Raw genomic sequence first — 23474 nt, 5'->3', positions numbered from 1 at the left:
CAATGAAAATAGTAAGATTTCTGTGCTAATGGAAAACGTGGCTGGGAAGGGATGAAGCAGCTTTTTGCAACTTCCCGACCTCCAGATGTTTTGGACTACAACTCCCATCAACCCCTGCCAGGATTCAGTAACTTTGTCTACTAGAAGTGGAAGTTCCTGGAGATTTATTCTACTGGCAAACTCTCTACCCACTTTCAAGGAGGCAAACTGCCGTCGCCAGGGGGGTGTCAGTGAATAACGCTGGAAGTTTTGTTTCTTTCTTACTTTGTACTGGCATCTCTCTCATGCTCCAGCTAAGAAGTAGGGCATCCTCAGGAGGGCTAGCAATGACACTTGGGGGGGGGGGGACGGGAAGAGGGCAAGCTGTCACCGATTCCCCCCTTCTAACAAGACTCTTAAAAAAAAATTAGTCTAATAATTTAAAAAAAGAGTCTCGCTCTTCCAATGAATTTTTGAAAACCTGATTTTTAAAAACGAACGCGAGGCGAAATCGGTGCATCAGGTGGGCCGCCTCTTGCCAGAGGCTTCAGCCACCGACTCCCACTTCTGTACTTCTAAACGTGCAGGCTCCCCTTTTGATCTGCAAGCAGACCGTCGGAAGGCGACCGGGGGGGGGGAGCGGGCGGAATCACTGGTTCCTGATCGCGAGTTCCGACAAACAGGGTCGTTGAAGGGCACAAGCGAAGGAAGCCATGCCCCAAAGCGTCCCTGTCTCACCCCGCCCTCCAAGGCAACTTCAGGGCGCCGACTCTCCGCGGGGTCCCTCCGGGGCAGCCCGGCGACCCTACGCCCCCTCGCCCCCGTCTCGGGACTCGCCGCGTATCCTCACCTAACAGGCCGCCTCCGCGCGCCCCCTTTCCTTCCTTTTCCGTCCGCCTGGTTCCCCGCAGCGCGCGCGCGCGAACGCGTCCCAAGGTCAGCCCCGCGAGGGCTCTTTTTTTCCCGCCTCCGAAGAATGGAGCTCCAGCGCGTGTGGGACGCGGAGTTGCGTGGCAGGGAGTCGCCGCGGCGGCGGCGGCCCAGAGCCAGGCGGAAGGCCGCGGTCCGAAGGACGCGCGCGAGACCCCGCCACACACACACACCCCGCCACCCTCAAGCCACACACAGCCTTCCTCTTGCCCCGCGAGCGCCCACCCGCTACTCCTCCACGGCGGGCCTGAGGCGACCCTGGTTTGCGCAGCGCCAGCAGCTCCCGCCTGTGCCAGGCTCCGGCTTGGTGTGACGCGGCGCGGTGGCGGCGCCTGCCGCTACAGTGACGGAACAGGAGCCCCGGCGACCAGAGCGGCAGAGGCGGCGGCGGCTCCTCCCGGGACCGTGTGAGGAGGCAACCGCGCGCGGCGCTTGCCTGGCAGCCGGCCACCTTCTCTCCCCACCTCCCGGCGGCTCTCGGAGCGCGCGCTCCGCTGGGAACCTCCTCCTCCTCCTCCTCCTCCTCCTCTTGCTGCTGCTCGTGCTCCTCCCTCGCTCACCTCAGCGATGTCCGCGAGGGGCATGGAGTTGGCCGGAGCCTATAAAAGCCCCTGACAAGAACCCCAGCGCCACCGCCAGCACCGGCAAGCGAGAGCAAGGCGGCACACAGCGCGCGAGCGGCGGCAGCAGCAGCACGAGCCACAGCAGACGAGGAGGAGGAACCCGGGCGCCGCTGAGCCATCACCATCACCATGTCTTGGGGTTACGGCAAGGACAACGGTGAGTCCCTCGCCATCAAGGAGGGTCGCCTTCGCCCACCTGACGCGGCGACCCCGCGGCTGCTCCTGCTTGTTCCCCTGGCATTCGTGGCGAGTCCGGCGCGGCACCTGCTGCTGCCGTGGACGGACATCCCGAAGGGGAGCGCACTCCGCAGCCGCTCGGCGCTACCTGAGGCGGCTCTGCGGGGCTGCGGTTCCAGCCCGGGAAGGGGCTTTCAGGACAGAGCCTGTGTTTTGTTTTTTCAGGTGTCCCAGGCGAAAAGGAGAGACTCCTTAGTCCGGCTCAGAAAGGGGCGCAACTCAGCGGCTGCGATCCATTAATGGATCCGCAGTTAGAGGTGCGATCTTTGCTCCCATCAAAGGACGGCTCGTCCGAGCAGAGTTCCCAGCAGCAGGACATCTCTGGCAGAGGAAATGGGGAGGGCGAGGACCTCTAGGGGTCCCACCACAGGTGTTTGAGAGGGAAGTGATGGGGAGCTCTAGGCAGACTCTTCTGACCTGCACTCCCACGGCCACCTGGCTCTCCCTGGGACTGTCAGCCCCGTGTAGTGCGCCTAAGGTCCACTCTCCCAGCTTCCGCGCAGGGAGCCTGCCTGAAACTTCCTGCGCACATATGCTTTTTGCAACATGCAAGAGGGACAGAAACCCCTTTCGCTTCATTCCAATCCCCACCTGATTATTGGGGGGCAATTTCACAAGTGTGACATAGGAATTTGGCTCCTCATGAATTAGGAAAGGTGGTAAGTTTGAGTGGTTGGCATAGGTCCCCCATCTCCCACCTTCCATTCTTCCCCACATTTGGGAAATTGGATTGTCTGAGATGGGACCCTGCCGCAACTGTGTGGTGGGGATTTTGCCAGTCCAGTTCATTGCTTTGCAGAGCTGCAGAGGTGCTGCTTGTCATGCCCACGGAGCAGTGTGATCGCCAGGTGCTATAGCCACAAACTCATTTTCTTCAACTTGGAAATACAAAGAGGTTGCTGCATTCCTTTCAGATCCCTCTCTGCCAGTTATTCCCTCCCTCCCACACACCAATTCCTAGATCCAGGCAAGCTTAGATCCAGGCTTACAAAACCTCCCTCATCCCACCAATTGCTCCACAGCATGATCTGTCTCTGCCAGGTAGCTAAGGCTTCCAATTCCAGCTGGCCAAGAGATCATTTCATTCCTGCATTCAATATTAATGAGGCAAATGTTAAAGCCTCCCAGCTGCACTTAAGGCATTAAAGCCTCCATTGAGTTTTGCTCCTTTTAAAAAAAAAATCAGCCATGGCTCTGTAGTCTGCGGGTGTTTTACTCTTGTGCTTCTCTCTCTTTCTAGGACCTGCTCACTGGCATGAGAACTTCCCCATTGCCAATGGAGAGCGGCAGTCCCCAATCAACATCCAGCCGAAGTCTGCCAAGTATGATGCCTCCTTGAAGTCCCTGAATATCAGTTATGACCCATCTGCAGCCAAAAACATAGTGAACAATGGGCATTCCTTCAACGTGGAGTTTGATGACTCTGGTGACAAATGCGGTTAGTACTTGGTCACTTTGGGGGGCTTTTTAGACTTGAGCCTTTGCTGGAGAGGCAAGGAAGCAAAGGAATGGAAAGGACCCATGTTATCAAAGTTAGTTGATGTTAACTTTGCATAACGGGGTGTTTTGCTACCTTTGTGATGCAAGTTAGTTTCCCAAATGAGTCTTAACAGTGCAATCCTATACATGTGTACTCAAAAGAAAGTGTAGCTGTGTTCAGTGAGGCTTTACTCCCTAGTAAGCCTGTGTGGTATTGTAGCCTAAAACATCAGAACAAAACCTCACATAATTCAGCAAGAGGAATATCTCTTCTCCCTTTTAGCAGCTATGGAGTATTTAGCATGCATCTGCTTCCTTTTTATCAGTCCCGTTTTTCTTCCTTGCTAGGTAAATAGGAGTTAATTTGACAGACACAATTTCAGGGCAGGCGTGCGTGTTCTGATAACAATTTAGATTGGTGTATGCTCACCTCTGTTTCAAACAACATTAATACATAAAGGACCTTTGCAATGCAGCAGCACCCGTCCTGTGTAGTGCTGATGTGCAAAATATTTTCTAGGTACAAATCTTTTGAATTGGAATAACAGGCAGTTCTTTAAGACAAGGGGTATCTGATATTCAGGGCTGGGTGGTGGTATGCTAGAGCTGTCCTAGGGGAGCTGACTGCAAATTACCTCCTAAAAGGATTTCCCTCTCATTTTAGCATTTTTTTCAATAGAAGCTGCAGTACATTCTTCCCACATCCCCACACAGTTCACTGGGGGCTAGTTAGTCATCCTTTTCAGCACTATCCTCTGTGCAGAGTCACGCCAAATTAGAAAGCACACAGAAAAAACTCATTTTGTAAGTCCCTATTCTAAAGATAATTCCGTGATCATATGGACAATCCTGATGTTCCAAACTTATGAGTAAGAGTATGCATGCTTGGTTTTTAGTAATTTCTCCATCAGCTGCCTGTGCAGCAATTTTCACCTGCCTACAGTGACTGTGAATGAGCTTTTAAATGTAGGAAATGGTACTGCTGTAAAGACAGAAGCTGCTTGTTTCACTAGGCACTGGCTCCTTTAACTTGCTTGAGCAAGTGTCCTATTTTTTTCCCACGTTGGCAGTGTCATTGAGGGGACAAATTCAAAGAGCCCAGAGCAGCTTTGACTTGTGAGCTTTCCAAACAGTATTGCAAGCAACCATGTCACAGGCTGCAATCCAAGGCCTACTTCCTTTGATTTTTAATAGGACAACTCTGGGGGTAAAATGGCTGGTGGACTAGAGCCAGCGCATGTACTTAAATCTGCAATGCCCCATTTTACTATCAGTATTTACTAAAGGGGGGAGAAAGAGCCGAAGTAAATGTCAAACGAAATGCAGAATATCTTTCCAATAGCTTTTTAGTTCTGTCACACACCACTTCCTTGGTATCCAGTTTCCCGCAACAGACAGCAGTTGTAGCCAAAAGAAGTTAAAGGCACCCAGCACCTTACTCTCAGTGAAGTCCACTATAAAAGTAAATGAAAAACATTTAAAAATAGAGACCTACTAAGTATTAAATTGAATTTTTGCATGCTTCATGCTTTCAATCTTTTTGACTCATCCAGTTATCTGTCTGTGCACACTAGTTTTGCACACAGAAAGAGGCGTATTCTCCAAAATCCTATAAGCCAAATTCTGCAATTGTGCAAATTCCATATATTGCTCTGGTTGATAATCTAGGGTCCTCTAGAATGTTACATCTTTGGTTTCAATTATTTTGCACAGTGAGAGAGAGAAAAATAAAATAAAAGGGTACGATGGGCATATGGGGCTGGGTGATAAAATAATGAGGGCAAGGAATTGAGATCTGTGCTCCATACAGTTGCAATATTCAAAACGGCATTGGTTTCTAAACTTTAACTGTTAAAGTTTAATGGAAAGAGACACCTTTTCCCCACTTAACAGTAGAGTGCATATTAAAGTTGTTCCTTAAAGAAAAGAGATACTAAGATGTTCAAAATTCTTACCAGATCTCTTTGCTAGTAGGCAGAGTTGGCAACTCATTGTGACAGTGGTGATGCCACTGCCCACCTCCCCCCCCCCCCCGTTGTTCCACATTTCAGAATTCTTTGCTAGGAGTTTGTATTATTCATTGCTTAGGAGTTTGTATTATTCATTGGGGTTTAGAGTCCCTTTCAAGCTGGAGCAAGGCAGTGGGGGCTGTGAGGACACACAACACCTCCAAATTCCAGGCTTCATACATCTAGCATGATGAAAGGCTTTTCTGTAGCATGTGTTTTTATAAAGTCCCTAAGAAGCTGCAAATTGAAGGGATGTGTGGATGTTTTCAGATCCACTGGAAGAGTGGCTTAGCCAGAAAATACGGCACAGACATTGATCATTTTGATTCTGCAGCAGCCAGCAAGCCAGTCTCAGGCAGCTACAGCTTGCAGAGAGTGGGAGGGAGAAGTGGGAGGAGGACAGGGCTAGAGTTGAAATGCTCAAAGCAGCTTATCTGTGGACTGCAAGTATACGGGTGGCAGGTGGGGGGGGGGGGAGCCGCCACAGCTATGTAGATTTAGCAGCAGGTGCCTCAGGTTTTCCTCAGGTTTTCCAAAGGCACAATGCATAACCAAATGAACCTGCATGCACACACAATTGTATTGATTATCTAAATTGAGTCTAAAGCTCAGAAGGGAATCCTTGTGTATTTCATGGTCTCAAACCCAATCCCTGCCATATCCAGTTCAAAGTCAGGTGGCAGGACTGGGAAAGACCTCTGCCTGTAACCTCGCAAGAGCCTCTGCCAGTCAGAGAAGATGAAACTGGGTTAAAGACCTGACTCAGTATAAAGCAGTTTAACAAGTTAATAATCTGTTGTGAAATTAATTAGCCGTCCTGTTTATGTGACACACAAAAATACAACCATCCAGACTGGATTTCCCAAGCTATCTGTTTACAGATTTCCGGCACTGCAAATTTCACTGACTTCCCATTAAAAGCTTAGAGTTGTAGCCAACTAAGTCCTACTCCAAATACGGCCATTAATTTCAAGCAGTCTAAGTCATGGCTATTGATTTCAGTGGGTCTTCTTTGGGTAGCGCTGACATTTGATATAACCCTCAGTAGAAAAAAATAAAGTAAAATTGAAGTCCAGTCATGTCCATGTTCTTGTCAATGCTGTTATGCCTATGTACATTTTTATAGAATAGAGCAGTGTTTCCCAAACTTGGGTCTCCAGCTGTTTTTGGACTACAACTCCCATCATCTGTAGCTTGCAGGACCAGCATTCAGGGATGATGGGGATTGTAGTTCCAAAACAGCGGGAGACCCAATTTTGGGAAGCACTGGTATAGAGGAAGTCTTAAGGCATAAGCTATTTTGTAACTACACATATTAACCTGTACACACACACACACACACACACACACACCATTTTACAAACTGCTAAAACACATGCTGTTGAATTACAACTCACATCCTCATTGACAATTGGCCATGCTGGCTTGGACAGATGAAAGTTGGAGTACATCAACATCTGGAGGGCCATAGGTTTCCCCCTACTGCTGCAAGGTGCACACACCCTGCATATTGAATGGCCTGCTGTATTTTTATTTTGGCCACCAAGCTGAAAATCTGCTGTTTAAAAATCCAGTCACTTCCTTATTGAAACATTTCATGTGCTGCACCTCTTTGGTGGAAGGGAAATTCTGTGGCTGTTTAATCCTATATGATATTTTGACATTTAATAAAATGTGTTCTCTGACGGCACATCCTGTTCTATGTTTATCTATTACAGAATCCTCCAAACATGTATTCTGTCAGTTATAAAGTGACTATTCTGTACATGATAGCCACTATTGATCCTAACAGAAAATGGCAGTGTAGGACTGCTTTTACAACCAGACTCTGTTGGTGCAATAAGGGAATTCCAGAAAATTAGTTATCGCTGCAGTTCTTATTGCATACACTCGTCTGCTCAGTTCTGTTACATTTGATGGGCAGGATTTGGCAGTTGGCCATTTATAGCACACCCATAACATTTAATGATCTCCAGTACAGCTTCAGAAATGCCATAAGTCCTCGGACAGCAGAAAATCAATTCAGCACATACATTTGTTGAAAGACTTTGACAAAAGGGTCCAATTTCCCCCTTGGGATTACATTTGGGATTTTGATTTGTATGCTGTTTTTGTGAAACATGTTTTCTGCAAACCTAAGCTCCCTTTGTAATCATTTGTTCAGTTTTCTCTGTCCCCACTCCCATGGCTGCAGTTCGTTTGCCTGTATCTGGTGGCTGCACCTTTGCCAAACTAGTAAATGCTCCGAAAGTGCATAAACAATCCCTTGCAAAATGTTCAGACTTCAGACTGTTTTTATGGGCCAGTTATAGGATTCACATCTACATGTGAGCTCTACAGCCCAATCACAGCCTGATTGCAATGCAGTATTGGGATTTTAGAATTATGCTGGGACCAGCTTAAAACACAAGCATATTAGCATAACTGGGTTGTTTAACTGTTATTTTATGGACCTGCCCCGTATGGACATCAGTAGTAACCACTAAATGCAGCAGAAAAGGTTTGCAGAATTAACCTCTTGACATTAGAATGAACAAGCTTTCCTCTTGGCTCAGCACATTTGGTACTGAAGCAGATTTTGCTGAAACAAATACTAACTAATCACACAGTTCTATCAAAAGGCCCCTATGTGTACAGAAGCAGGAGACACCTGGGTGGGAAAAATACCCTTCATCTTTTATATTTAAATTTGTATTTGGCCCTTCATCCAAAAAATCACGCAGTGGTTCACAACAGCTAGCAGTCTGGGTGGCTTGCTTAGTTCTGCCCTCAGTTCAGAGACGCCTGAGGGTTGCTGCAGCAGCCTATTTGCCCTCTGCTGAATTCACAGAGTCTTGACTTCTCTGTTGGGAGGGATTTCAAGTGCAGGAAAGTGCTTCCTCTCTCCCCCCGCCCCCAGCTGCTGATCATCTGTTCAGTGGCAAAAATGAGTGGCTTGCTTGCTCATAGATCTCTGAATCCAATTCTGAATCCGTTCTTCCTCTGCAGTCGTGTCAAAAAATGTTCATTTACTCCACAGGCCTATGCACACTGACATGGGAGTAAATCTAAGTGGGTCTTATTCTGAGTAAACATGCCCAGGATTGTCCTGTACATCTGTTGGATCATGCCAGAGCCATTCCAACAAGTAGATCACCCCAAAATTTGTTTACCAGAACATTGCAGTTGGCATCAGTCTCTGAACTGGTGATGCTCAGAAATAAAGGCGTTTCATCAGCAATTTAAAGTTTTGGGAGTTTTAAAGCCTGTTGTGAGAAAATATCCAGACCACCGCTATTAGAAAGCCACAGCCGAGTGTGATGACCACTTGAATAATGCAGTTATAGAAAAGGAAGAGGTTGTTAGAAAGCAATAATGTAAAGAGAGCATTTATAACCAGTTTGGAACCTTTTGATTAATAAACGGTGAAATCCATAGTAAATTAATTAATTTCTGACTGAGCAAGCTTCTGGAAACAAAGAATCCATCACTAGTGAATTTGTTTTAATGTAGCAGCATAAACCGAGCTAAAGTTGATGACATGATGATAAATAACTTATATATGGTTTTTAATAATAAACAAAATAGAAAATAATCTTTCCCTCCTGACACGCCTTCTTGTAGAATGTTCTTTGTAGAAAGTTAGTGCTCTTAAAAGCAGGCGAAATACTGAAAGCTATGATTGCATAGCTTCATAGATATAAATTATCTTTCATGGAGGATGAGTAATAAAACATGAAAAGCTGAAAACTCTTTGAAATTGACATGTCTATAATGTAATGCAGTACTGCGATCACAGAATCATAATTCATTTTAAGAGCAAATGGGTGAACTGGCAAACTTGCTTGTTGTTTAGCCAAGGATTAGCACAATATAAAATGTTACATGCCACCCCCAATCTCTGAGCGGTGTGAGATTCTAGAGGTTCCAGTTGTGCTTAACCAGGATTGGTTATCATTATCTAGCCCACAGCTCAGTTAATCTCATACTTATATGGATTAATTTATTTAACATGTATGTATGTATGTATGTATGTATGTATGTATGTATTGAAGCAGATTAATTCCTCCTTGTATAATGAATACTGTATTTCAAAACATTTTAAGGTTTTTTTGCTCATTCTGATACAGTTTTATTTGTCCAGTTTTAGTATATATTATTTAATCATTATGCTTAATATTCATAACCGAAGCATATAAAGATTCAGAAAAAAGTATGCTATCACTGAAAGACACCTCTTCTAGCTCTAAAGTAGGCAGCTGGAAACCTTGATATGGCAGAAGTTTTGTTTTGGAGTGATAACTCAAAAAATTATGAAACAACTCCCAAAATATCCAATGTATGCACACATTCACAATTTGCCAGCAGTTGAGCCTCACCCTGGCTGAACTTTTTGATACAGACTGTGGGTGTCAACCAGAGGGAGACCACCTTTCTATAAGGACAATTTTCCACCCTGTTTTTCAAATGTCTCTTCATACCATAAATAGTGGCTTCTATTATAGACAACTGCCTCACTGGGGCTGGGATGGGTGGTTGAGAATCGAGGATCATCAAGAGAAATGGCCCTCTTAAACAGCAAGAGTTCCCCCAGACTTTTTTCCTCAGTTTCTTAGACTCAGTATTCCTTAGAATAAATAGACAGCTTTTGCGTATTTGTTTTCATTTTTAATGGTATTGAGCAAAATAATAACAATAATAATTCATGCTTTTCTATTTTTTATTATTTAAATTTTCTAATTGTTTTGAGCATAATGATAATGCTCTGCTTTTCCATCTGGAAAAACATTTAAATACAAATAGATTTCATACTAAGGCAACATTGAATAATAGAACATTTCCAACACAGAATGTAATTCTAGGCATATTTATTTGGAAGAAGTCCCACTCAAATCAATGGGATTTGCTTCAGAGTTGACCAAACTGCAGGAGGCAGTGGAAGACAGGAGTGCCTGGTGTGCTCTGGTCCATGGGGTCACAAAGAGTCGGACACGACTAAATGACTAAACAACAACAACAAATATAACCTGGAGGAGAAGATTAATTTCCCCCCTCTTTCTGTCCTCCTTCCTTTTCCCCTTACCTACCATGTCTAGGAACAACACATACAAGTAGAAATAAAGTAGATGTCCGTGAATGTATGTACCTATTTGCCCAATAATAGTACTCAAAGATTGCCTCTCCCCATATGAACCAATCCAGACTCTGCATTTATCCTATGAGGCCCATCCTTGTGTGCCTCCTCTACCAGAGGCCCAGATGGTGGCAACATGAGAACAGACCTTTTCTGCAGTGGCTCCCCATTTGTGGAATGCTCTCTCTGGGAGGTTTGCCTGGTGCCTTCATGATACATCTGTAGGCGCTAGGTGAAAATGTTCCTCTTCAGCCAGCTCTTTGGCTGATTAATATCATACAGCCATTCAAATATGTTTGTGGGAGGGGAGGTTATTGTTTTGTGAACCACCCTGAGATCTTCAGATGAAGGGAGTTATCTAAATAAAATAAATAAAATAATAATATATGTGTAAACTCTTAACAGCTTAATAGGATTATTTCACACACTCCAAAAATAGCACTTATGTGTCGCAAACTACATGTGGGTCATAGGTGGGACACATCTGCCACGTCCTGTGACTACTACAGTTTGTGCAGTTTGACAAAGTTGGATAGTTTGTTGTGTTTGATGAAGCAAATGTACCATTTTTGCTACTTTTTTTTTAAAAGAGTTGGGAAGTCATAAACTTGTTTATATATTCAGCACGAAAAGGTTCCTTTTGCTTCATCAACATACATGCAGGTTTGGGGTGAGTGTGTTTATGTGTGAAGTTAACCAGAAGTGATACCAGTGCAAAACACCAATGCATATGAAGTAACCCTAAGTCCCTTGTGTCATATGAGGACTTGGGATACCCAGGAATAGCAATGGGTCTTTAAATAGGAGTAGACTTTCTTCAGGGCTTCAAGCTCTCCTGACAAGTTCATTTAGGGCAAGTCCTAATCGCTGACAAACAATCAACACCAAGTATGTGCAAATAAGGGCGATTTCAAGAAAGTTAGGTGTGCTGCGCTTTTCTGAAAGTTATCTCCTTTTGCTAAACCTTCTGGTGCTATCAAAAACCCCAGCTGACTTCACCCTGGGACACCCTACAGCTATTTATCAGGTTTTTAAAAAATCAACACTGCTAAAAAGTTTTTTAGGGTGAAAGAAGGTACTCTCATGACTCTCTAAATGTGTTCTATATATGTGTTCTGAACCAGGACATTTGTGTAGCTATTCAGAATGTGCCACTCAGTTTGTACAGAACCAAGTCAAAAATATATCTAAATATAGAAAGCATGGTTATGAGAGATAATGTTTTAAAAATATGCAGCCTCCCAAAATACGGCATTCTGCTGCTAGATAGTGATTAGAACTTTGCCCCAATTGAACTCGTCAATAATGGCTTGTGGGTTAGTTGGGGACAACATGGCCTAATCCTTTAAAATCCTTATTCGTTTGTCTCATGTCAGCAGTAGTACAGTACATTCAGGCATGGGATTATTTGTCTGGTGGGGGAGGCGGTTCAACCCATACATAATGAACTGTGCGTGCATTTTATACTATAGCCCTGTATAGGAACTTTAAAAGGTGTCTTACTGTAAGTCAGACAATTGACCCATCTAGCTTAGTTTAATTTTACCAAACAAAAAGGCAAAATATGGCTGATAACCTCTGCAGAGTTAAAACTATGTGTGCTCATGCTGGGAAAGCTTTGTTTTTTATTATTGAAAAAAGCACATTTAAAGCACCTCTCTCTGTCTCTATCCAGAATTTGTATGAGCTCAGTGCAAGCAGGGAGGGAGGCCTTCTGTTTCCACTGATTCTTCTTACCAGTGGCAGGTCCAGAGCATCACTGAGCAGGAGGACGCATCCCCAAAAGCAGCAGAACTGACTTCCCATCAAAAAGCAGGGGTGGGGAACCTGTAATCCTCCAGATCTTGTTCGATTCCAGTTTCTATATTCCCTAGCTGCCGGCCATGCTGGCTGGGGCTGATGGATATCGGAGTCCGATAACACTGGGATGGCCAAAGTTTCCCCCAGCGCTGATCTAAAATGATGGGGAAGGGGAGAGACCCTAGAGATCTCTCAGTCCATAGTCTATAATGGCTTAACTGCACTACTTGCAGGAAGCTCAGTGAATTCACACATACATTATCTGCCTTCTATCCAATCTTCATGTTTGCCTTTCCAAGTCTAATGTTTTGTTATTGTGCCTTTAATATTTCTCATGTAACCCCCCCCCTTTTTATACTGAATTCCACCTTCCTTGGCTTGACTGCTTTCTTTTTAATTGTGGAAATCAAGTTTTATATTATGAGCTGGGTGCATTTTTTATCCTTATTATTCACCTCAGGGGTGATCTGTAGAAGTCATATTGTGTTTTTATACATATATTTTTTAATGATGTTGTAGTTTTTATTTCTGTTATGTAAGCTACCTTGAAATGGCAAGGTATTTTAAGTCAATAAATTAATAAAATGTTGTAAATATAGCTATTTCTTTCTTTTCACTTGCAGTGCTGAAAGGTGGTCCAGTTGAGGGAACTTACAAGCTGCTTCAGTTCCACATTCATTGGGGTTCCTGTGAAGGCCAAGGCTCTGAACACACTGTGGATGGGGTGAAATATGACGCTGAGGTAAGGCCCTGTTCTTCCTCTTCTCAGGGCTTCCTTGGGTCATTCCATATCAAGTGAAATTTCAAACCCTCATAACTCACAAGCGGGATTAGATTATTTTTAAAAATGAAATTTTATATTTACACTTAGTTTCGATCATTCAACAGGTGTACAAAATATTAATAAAATTGGATGACATGAGGTACAAAAGTTGGATCACTTGATATGGAAGGATCCCCCCTTCTGGGTATCTTTATGTCAGGTATTCGAAAAGATCCTGAAACTGTTGATAAAAGCAGGTCTCAAGGATAGACATAGTGGCATCTTCTGATCAAAGAAAAGCTTCTAAAATTTGATGGCAGGTGGGGTTATTTAAACATCAAATTTATTGAGTATGTGAACTCCCAGCCATTTTGATATGAAGCATATGAAGGTCACCTGGGGCAAGGAGCAAGTTCTTTACATGGTGGCTCCAGTCCTTTCATGAGATGTTTTTAATCCAGGCCTTCTTCCAAGAAGCTAAAAGGCAGAAGACATATTCCCTGACTCCACCATTTTATCCTCACAAAAACCTTGTAAGATAGACAGTGACAGGCCCAAGTCCTCTCCTTTGAGCTTCATGGCCAAATGGGAATTTGAATCCCCATCTCCCCGGTTTTATTCCAGCAATCTAAACCCTACACCACCCTGGTTGTCAGTAGTGGTATTATGGCACTCCACCTGTAGAGAAGCTTACCATTGCTTGCCTTTCCTCACTGCTTGGACTCAAGCTACTGAATTACCTACTGACTTAAAAGAAGTATATAATAGATCTCAATCAAGCAGGGCTCCTGGTAAAGGCCACAGGGATTTTTCAGAATATATGCATCAGGATATGGCAGAATGTTTGCATTTAGGAAATTGTTTGAGTGGGTGTAAAATGCCAGCATGAGAGCACAGCTCTGATATCTATGTTTGCCTTTCTCAGTGAATGAAAAGCGCAAATCAATGGCTGAACAAGTTTTCAGGAGCTTTTTGTCTCGGCCATAAAAGGACGTGTTAATGTTTAGTATAGGAATTATCTTGGTTCTTCAGTTTGAGAGAAGGCCTTTCTGATAGGTCACTTTATTTCTGCATTTTTCTTTGGCTCCAGCTTCATTTGGTTCATTGGAACACAAAGTATGGTAGCTCTGGTGAAGCTGTGAAACATCCCGATGGTCTGGCTGTTGTGGGCGTGTTTTTGAAGGTTAGTACCATTATGTCCTCTTTTGCTATCATTGTTGGCTTTGCAAGAGAACATTTTGTACAATGTGATTTACGCCTCCAGCAGAAGCTGAATTTTCTCTTCACAGGCATTCAAGGTGGCTTTGTGATACTGTGTTCCCTTTATTTTAGTCCTGTGAGAACTGATCAAGTGTTTTTTAAATAATAGTAATAATAATAAAATCGCAGTATTTTAGAAGTGGAAGGGTCCAAAAAGCCACATAAAACCAACCTCCTTCTATGACACAGAACCATTATCTGCTAGCAAACATTACAAATCAGTCAACCCAACCCACCCATAGCAAGCCCCAAGATAAGTTATAGTGCAGAAAGTTGCTTGCAGAGCAAATACGTCCAGGTGACTCATGCAAGTGAGCCAAACCACATGCTGCGTAAATGTCAAGCAGCTTCAGTTTGTACTGATAAGCCTTAAAAAGCTAAAATGATTGGGGCCCAAATATTAAGCATACAGGGCAGTTTCCTACACAGACTCAGCTTTAACATTAGGCAGAGTGAAGTGCTGGGGTGCACTGCTCCACTCATGTGACAAGCCACAGCCACTTCACTGCGGTGTTTGTTTGAGTGGGCAGGAAGTGGGTGCCAAGTGGACCAGTGAGCAAGTGGCTGTCAGGTGTTAGAAGGCAGAGCTATTTGTGACAGCCAATCATCCCTCACCCTCTAAGCTAGTCTGCTGTCCTCTGGTATAGCAGAGGATGCAAGTGTTGAACTTTCACTCTAGTTGACCCAATGCTTGGTGCTATTTTGCCTTTGCTTCAGGGAACAAAATGTCTTGACCTGGCTCTGTTCTTACACATTTCATAGCACATACCTGGTTATAAAATGCACACACGTACTCACACTGAATCAGTTCTATAGGGCGTACATGTGCTTGGTGTTTCCTTCTGGTGGTTCCCTCACTGCGAGAAGTGAAGCTACAGGGAACCAGGCAGAGGGCCTACTTGGTGGTGGCGCCCATCTTGTGGAATGACCTCCCATTAGATGTCAAGGAAATAAACAACTATCTGACTTTTAGAAGATATGTGAAGGCAGCCCTGTTTAGGGAAGTTTTTAATGTTTGATGTTTTATCCTGTTTCAGTATTCTGTTGGGAGCCGCCCAGAGTGGCTGGAGAAACCCAGCCAGATGGTGCACACATTAGGTGTCTGTATATGAAACAGTGAACCAAGGCGCTCTAGCTTGGAGCAAAAATCCAGAGAAATAAATTAGATTTTCCTTCATGTGGATATATACTTAAGGCATTAGGTTGTAAAATACTCAACTTTTAAAACAATGCTAACTGATTAGTTCCCTTACCAAATGAAGATAGTGAAAGACAGTTAAATTTTTACTCTGAAAGATGACAGGATAATCGGGATTAACTCTCTCATTAATATGTAACTTTTGAATGCAAGATGACCTTGTTTGGAGCACTGTGTTTGTTTAAAATTCAATCAGTAAATGTAAGAGAGCCTTCTCTGTGGTAGATCCTTGCTCTTGGAATTCCCTCCCCAGAGAGACAACCTTATTATCTTTTAGGTTCCCTTCAAAAATATATATTTCTGTTTCCCCAGGCTTTTAAGAAATGGGAATGTAAGCATTTTTAATTTAGAGCAATTTGATTTTACTGTTTAGATGAATTGTTGATGTTTTAACTTGTTATAGAAAGGTAGCCGTGTTGGTCTGCCATAGTCAAAACAAAAATTTTTTTTTCCTTCCAGTAGCACCTTAAAGACCAACTAAGTTAGTTCTTGGTATGAGCTTTCGTGTGCATGCACACTTCTTCAGATACACTTGAAACAGAAGTTGCCAGATCCCTCTATATAGTGAGAAGGTGGGGAGGGGTATTACTCAGAAGGGTGGTGGGAATGGGTGATTGGCAGATAGCTGTGATGAGCCTGTTGACGACTCTTAACGACTGCAATAGGTCTTACAGGAAAAAGCAAGGGGTGAGAAGGTGAAAAATGGCTTTGTCATGTATAATGAGATAAGAATCCAATGTCTTTGTTCAGACCAGGTCTCTCCATGGTTTTAAGTTTGGTAATGAGTTGCAATTCAGCAGCTTCTCTTTCCAGTCTATTTCTGAAATTCCTTTGTAGTAAAACAGCTACTTTGAGATCTTGTATAGAATGTCCTGGGAGATTGAAGTGTTCTCCTACTGGTTTCTCTGTCTTGTGATTCTTGATGTCCGATTTATGTCCGTTTATTCTTTGGCGTAAGGTTTGGCCTGTTTGTCCAATATAGAGAGCTGAAGGACACTGTTGGCATTTGATGGCATATACAATGTTAGACGATGAGCAATTAAATAGTCCCGAGATGGTATGTGTGATGTTGTTGGGGCCAGTAATGGTGTAGTCCGGGTGTATGTGGCAGCAAAGTTGGCATCTGGGTTTATTGCAGGCTCTGGTGCCAGTGTCCGTGTTACGTCTGGTTGTAGTATTATTGTGGGTTAGGAGTTGTTTAAGATTGGGTGGCTGTCTGTAGGCAATGAAAGGTCTTCCTCCCAGAGCTTGAGAAAGAGAACTATCATTGTCCAGGAGAGGTTGTAGATCTCTGATGATGCGTTGTACTGTTTTAACTTGGGAGCTGTATGTGATGACTAGAGGTGTTCTGTTATTTTCTTTTTTGGGTCTGTCTTGCAGCAAGTTCTCTCTGGGTATCTGTCTGGCTCTGTTGATCTGTTGTCTAACTTCATCTGCTGGGTATTTTAGTTCTAAAAAGGTTTGCTGTAGATCTCTTAGGTGAGAGTCTCTGTCTGTAGAATTGGAACAGATACGGCTGTAACGTAGTGCCTGGCTATATACAATGGACTGTTTGGTATGTTTGGGATGGTAGCTAGAGGCATGTAGATATGTTTGTCGGTCAGTTGGTTTACGGTATAAGGTGGTGTCTATGCGCCCATCCTGTATTTTTATAGTAGTGTCCAGAAAATGTATTTCTTGCATAGATTGATTCATTGTTAGGTTGATTGTGGGGTGAAAATCATTGAATTTCTGGTGGAAGGTGTCTAGGGTCTGTTGACCATGTGTCCAGATGATAAAAATATCGTCAATGTATCGCAGGTACAAGAGAGGTTTGAGTGGGTAGGAGTTTAGGAAACGTTGTTCTAAATCTGCCATGAAGATGTTGGCATACTGTGGGGCCATGTGGGTGCCCATTGCTGTGCCGCTGATCTGAAGGAACAGGTCATCACCGAATTTGAAGTTGTTGTGGGTAAGGACAAATTGGCAGAGTTTGGTGGCAAAGTCTGCTGTGGTTTTATCTGAAATGGTGTTCCTTACAGCTTGTAAACCATCGTTGTGTGGGATGTTGGTATACAGAGATTCCACATCCATAGTAGCTAGTATAGTATTGTTGGGAAGATTATTTAAAGATTGTATCGGGACTATTTAATTGCTCATCGTCTAACATTGTATATGCCATCAAATGCCAACAGTGTCCTTCAGCTCTCTATATTGGACAAACAGGCCAAACCTTACGCCAAAGAATAAACGGACATAAATCGGACATCAAGAATCACAAGACAGAGAAACCAGTAGGAGAACACTTCAATCTCCCAGGACATTCTATACAAGATCTCAAAGTAGCTGTTTTACTACAAAGGAATTTCAGAAATAGACTGGAAAGAGAAGCTGCTGAATTGCAACTCATTACCAAACTTAAAACCATGGAGAGACCTGGTCTGAACAAAGACATTGGATTCTTATCTCATTATACATGACAAAGCCATTTTTCACCTTCTCACCCCTTGCTTTTTCCTGTAAGACCTATTGCAGTCGTTAAGAGTCGTCAACAGGCTCATCACAGCTATCTGCCAATCACCCATTCCCACCACCCTTCTGAGTAATACCCCTCCCCACCTTCTCACTATATAGAGGGATCTGGCAACTTCTGTTTCAAGTGTATCTGAAGAAGTGTGCATGCACACGAAAGCTCATACCAAGAACTAACTTAGTTGGTCTTTAAGGTGCTACTGGAAGGAAAAAAATTTTTTTGTTTTAACTTGTTATGTTAGTTTGTATCCTTTATTTTATAATATTATTAAAATGCACTTTTTTGTTTCTTACTACTCTCTTAGTAACATAAATTTATGCTGGGAATATAAATGTATGCTGAGCTGTGAGGTGTAAATGATATAAATACATATGCATCCGTGCACATAACCTTTTCTTTACACCTTTTTATATCACAGGTAGGAAGTGCCTGTCCTGGAATACAGAAAGTTGTTGATGCGCTGGACACCATTAAACACAAGGTAATGATTCTGCCTTTTTGGCAGCTAAGAATGACTGCACTGTAGTTTCCTGCATTCTTCTTTCAAAGAACAAAATTGCAAGGAAATTCCATAGGGATTGCTTTTAGCTTCTCATTCCATCTATTCTACCTGGGCAATTATTCTTCAATAATCTTTTGTCAGTAAGAGACCTGCCTTCAAACAGCAAAAAAATGCTGCTTTCAAATGCACTTTGGTTTCTTCAGCGTTTTGAAAGATTCTGCTCATTTAGTGCAGTGGGGGGGGGCAGGGGGCTGAAAAGGAAAATGCATCCTCCTCCCCTTGCTCAGTTGCTTTGCACAGTCCCATATTATCACCAATTGCTCTAAGGAGAGCAGGTTTACCCTCACTTAGATTGCACCACTTTTTAGCGTGCAGCTTTTGAATGCAACACCACCTTGTCTGAAGCACTGCCAGACCCCTCTGCATCTCCAACCCCGCCCCCCCAGCCCCCCCCAGCTCCATCATAGTTATACACTTGTGGAAAGAAATACACAGCTCTCCTTTGCATGCTACGGAATTAAAGGCAAAATGTGTGTACACATCATCTACTCACTACTGCATCGGACTGTTTTATCAAAGAGCTTTATCTGTTCTAGGGCAAACAGGCTGCCTTCACAAACTTTGATCCAACCGGTCTGCTTCCTGCCTCCCGTGATTTCTGGACCTACCCAGGATCACTGACCACTCCTCCTCTGCTTGAATGTGTCACCTGGATTGTTCTGAAGGAGCCCGTGACTGTCAGCAAGGAACAGGTGAATAAATTCCCCTGCCCCCCCTTTTTTTGGTGCAAAAGGCATATTAATCTCTCATATGGCATGGCCATTCATGCATTTGCATAAACAATTTCCATTCACTTGTGTCTGTTCATAGACATAACACCCTCAATCAGTTAAATGAAATGAGGGATATTTCCAACCAGCACAACTCGCACTGATTTATAAGTACATTCGCCACATCGCACATGAAAGAGCTTCACATATGGATGAGTGCTGCATAATGAAATCCACTCATTGTCCTGGAATTTGGAATTAGATCTGAAGAAGTGAATAAATCACACATAGGGGATCGGAAAGGTCTCCCTCCGATTTCTCTGCTACAACTGAATACATCCCGTACACATAGAGGTTTAGCAAAGAAGGTCTCTTTTGAAAAGCATATTTCTGGGTGTAGTTGGGTGTATGCGGAAGTATTGTAATGCATGGTTTAAGACACAGAACTACTGTGGCAGAACTATGTTTTGCCTATTCATTCCACTTATAGCCCACCTTTCCTCCAAGGCTCTCATGGTTTCTCTTCCTTTTCCATTTAATCATCACAACAACCCTGTGAGGTAGGTTAAGCTGAGAGTGTAAAGATCACCCCAAATTCTGAGAGTTCCAATAGGGTGCTCTGAAGGCCTGTGTGGACTAGGATGTGGGAGACCAGAGTTGAATGACCAGTTGGCCATGAAGCTGACTGGGTAACCTTGGGTCAGTCACTGCCTCTCAGCTTAACCTACCTCACAGGGTTGTTGTAGGAATTAAAATATGGAGGGAGAGAACCACATACTTGAGCTCCTTGGAGAAAGAGGTGGGATGTAAACATGACAGATAAATGAATAAAAATTAATCGGAATGCATGAATACTGAAGACACCTTTTCTCTTCTCCAGATGGACAAGCTCCGCTGCCTTTGCTTCAGTTGCGAGGGCGAGTCCCACTGTGCCATGGTGGACAACTGGCGCCCTTGCCAGCCCTTGAAGACCAGGGAAGTTAGAGCCTCATTCCAATAAGCTGTGCCCATTAAACATTGCTGTGTCCTTGAGGGTTGAGTTATTTTCCGCTAAGCACAAATCAAACTACTGCCATATACATGCACTGGCAACATCTCTCTTCTCCCCCAAACCCCAGTGCTTGCTGCCTATCATCTTCTGACGTTTCTAATAATGAAGGCCATAAAGTGTAGTTGTGTTTGCGGCATGTTTGCAGTGTGTATGCCAGGCTAAAGAGGGCAGGGATGGGGAATCATGGTGTGATGCTTGATGAGAATTGCTGTGATTTTTTATTTTTTGGTGCTGAGGCTGTAATAGGAGATCTTCATTTGGCAGCTTGCCAAAGGATAGGATGATAAGCAACAGAAAACAATAAGCCATTTTTTTAAATTAAAAAAATATATAACCTCATGGAACATATGAGGTTAAACGTACTCAGTAACTTGAATCTTTCATGGAAGCACAGGAATGCAATCTAATATGAACATTTTACATCTGATTTAGGAGAATACGTTGTAGCAACATAGGCATTGTAATGCAAAATTAGGATTGAGTTCTTAGCTTTTTAAAAAAGTTTGAAGTGTAAATATTTTAATTGTTTTACATTTTTAGCCATAAATCTGAATCATGTCTTAATGTTAGTGTTATTTTTTTAATTACAAAAATGTCAACTGAGCTAAATTAAGTACTATTATGTGTAAAAATTGTTGATACCATAGCTATAATACAGAGTATTGTTCCACTGAAAAATAATAATGTCATAATTTAAAAAAAGGAATTAATATTGTATTTTAGATACCTTCGCTAATAAATAAAGAAATATATATATATATACTTATGTTTCTGTTCTCAGTCATTTATTGCAATGGGAAAAAAGAGGATGCAACATAAAAACTCTTGAAATTTCAATCTAGGAGGAAATTACAAGATTGTGGCTTTGAAAAACAACAAGAGTCTTGCAGCACTTTAAATCGAACTTAAGCTGCAATACATTTGTTAGTTTCAGATAGCATTACAAAACTCTTTGCTGGTTTTGTTGCAACGGAAAGTTTATGTCTATTACTTTTGGTACATTCTATTGAACTAAAATGAGTAGTATTTACAAGTACTTAATAGCATATAATTGAAGAGAGTAGCCTTGGTCAAGAGGGCCTTGTTCACAGAAACAAACTGTCAGTAAGTATTTCTGCTGCTGAATAGATACTGGTACCAATCACTACCCTCTGCCCTCCTCTAACATTCATCTCATCAAATCCTTCCCTGTACCCTCTTGAACCCATGCCCTTCCAGTTCCTGGTTACCATATCTCCCCATCATTATCCCTCCTCTGCCACAGTTTCCCCCTGCATTCAGTGATTTCACTCTCACTTTTCACAAACCCATCCCTTGACCCATCTTCCTTTACAACTATCTCCCCAGCTCTCTTGACCCCCAGAGTTCTGAAGCATGCTGCCTACTCCATCAGCTCTCCAGACCATCAGCAGCCCCCTCCAACTTTCAACACCCTACAATCTGTTTTGCATCACTTACATGCCAATGAAACTGCCCTCACAAAAATAACTGATTGCCTCCTCACTGCAAAATCTGAAGGCCTTGTCCTTCTTGACCTCCCAGCTGCCTTTGATTCAACTAACTTTCTCTGATGTGCTTAGTTATTTATGAATTTTACAGCCTTATGTGCTGCACAAGAAATGAGCTTATTTAGGTGTTGACATCTGGACAGCGATACACAATAACTGATGGATTGAATTATACATCAGAAAAAGCCTGTGTACACAGAAAGGTCTTCAGCAAGCCTTTGAAACAAACACTGATGGTTCTCATTTAACATTAATGGGCAAGGAGCTCCAAACCTGGGTGCAGACACTCTATTCCGCTTGCCGCATTTAACAAAGTGACACCTTTCCCCCTTGATCATGCCACAGCCAGCTGAAATCCTAAAGCAACTGGTTTCCATTTGTCTGTGTTCACTATCTCTGAGCTCAGAGAGGGGCTTCTTCCATTTGCTGGCTGGCACAGAGTCTTTGTTTTGCTGGCTGTGGTGGCTGAGGCTACTGAGAGTTGTTGTCCAAAATATCAGGAAGGCACCACCAGGCCAGGGAAGGCTGGCATGCAGTACAAAGTTCGCTGCAATTATGTGAAAGCATTACTTTCCTAAATACAGTGGACCCTCTAGATACGTACTGCTCTTCGGTTTACGAACACGACAAACTTGGAAGTGTATACTTCTGGTTTCACCATGTGCGCATGCTCAGAAGTGCTCAATCGCACAGTGTGTGCACGCAGAAGCGGCACCTCTGCCTATGGATTTTTTGGGTTGCAGACGGACCCCCTGGAATGAATTGAATAAATATCCGAAGGGTCCACTGTAAACAGTTAATAATACTGGGCATAATAAATTTATGCCACCAGTCCAAAAGGCATAAACTATTAGGCCCCTTATTATTATTGGCTGCTTCCACCAAACACATGGCTGACACTATGAGCTTCATCCATCCTGTTGAGAGGGGAAGCAGCTAAAGATAGTTCCCCATCCCTCATCCCCAGATGATTGGTACTCTCAAATCTGGTGAGCAGCAAACATCAAGGTGGGCCAGAAATATGCACCCACAGGTGGACATGAGGTTCCCCCTACCTTTGATGCATATGAGACTACAATCAGAAGGGTGAGCAGTGATTCCTGCATGTAGATCACCTTTGCCCTTGTTGACTCTTCAATTCTGTTGATTTTGGCAGAATGAGAGATAAATTGTTGATATTTTCAGGAGCTAAGCATCTAGATAATTGGCCCTCCAGATGTTTCTGAACTGCATCAATCCTGACCACTGCTCATGCTGACTGGGGCTGATGGAGCTGCAGTTCAACGATTTATCAATGATCCCCACAATGATCTAGATTTGGTAGCAACAAGCTGACAAAACCCCCACTTAATTTATTGTGGGAAAGGTTGGGCGATGCAAATACCGTGCTGCCTTTTTAATAAAGTTTAATAATTGCATGGGGTGTAAGTAATTAAGCACTAGGATAACCACTATGATGAAAAATGGGGGACGTGACTAGTCCATAGTAGGAAACCATTGATTATGTGGAATGGAATGCACAACTAGGTCAGAGCAGGCAGGGCTAAATTTGCATCAGTACACTTACCCAGTCAATGGATGTTGCAAAGCTTGTTTCTACTGCTGTAAAAGCCCACGCTTATTAAAAGTGGATTACAGGCAGAGGCATTGCCTAGGAATGAATATTAAAAAATTATTAGGATTACTGGAGTGCATGCAATTCTTACACTGCCTTGGATAGAATTCAAATCAGCATCCCTG

The 23474-nt window shown here is 43.2% G+C and overlaps 1 protein-coding gene across 1 annotated transcript; it reads left to right on the top strand.

Annotated features, from left to right (window-relative positions):
* Positions 1 to 1434: 1434 nt before the first annotated feature.
* LOC128417293 (carbonic anhydrase 2-like) lies at positions 1435 to 20207 on the top strand. Its single transcript, XM_053395736.1, has 7 exons — positions 1435 to 1689; positions 3010 to 3207; positions 12794 to 12912; positions 14024 to 14116; positions 18322 to 18384; positions 19002 to 19157; positions 20056 to 20207. Exons 1-7 carry the CDS (start codon positions 1662 to 1664, stop codon positions 20173 to 20175), a joined length of 777 nt encoding a protein of 258 aa, XP_053251711.1. The 5' UTR covers positions 1435 to 1661; the 3' UTR covers positions 20176 to 20207.
* The last annotated feature ends 3267 nt before the right edge of the window (positions 20208 to 23474 follow it).

This window comes from Podarcis raffonei, chromosome 7 (genome assembly GCF_027172205.1).
Source record: "Podarcis raffonei isolate rPodRaf1 chromosome 7, rPodRaf1.pri, whole genome shotgun sequence".
In the NCBI taxonomy this organism is placed as follows: Eukaryota; Metazoa; Chordata; class Lepidosauria; order Squamata; family Lacertidae; genus Podarcis; species Podarcis raffonei.
The sequence above is the reverse complement of the archived record's forward strand: the minus strand, read 5'-3'. Positions and strand labels throughout refer to the sequence as shown.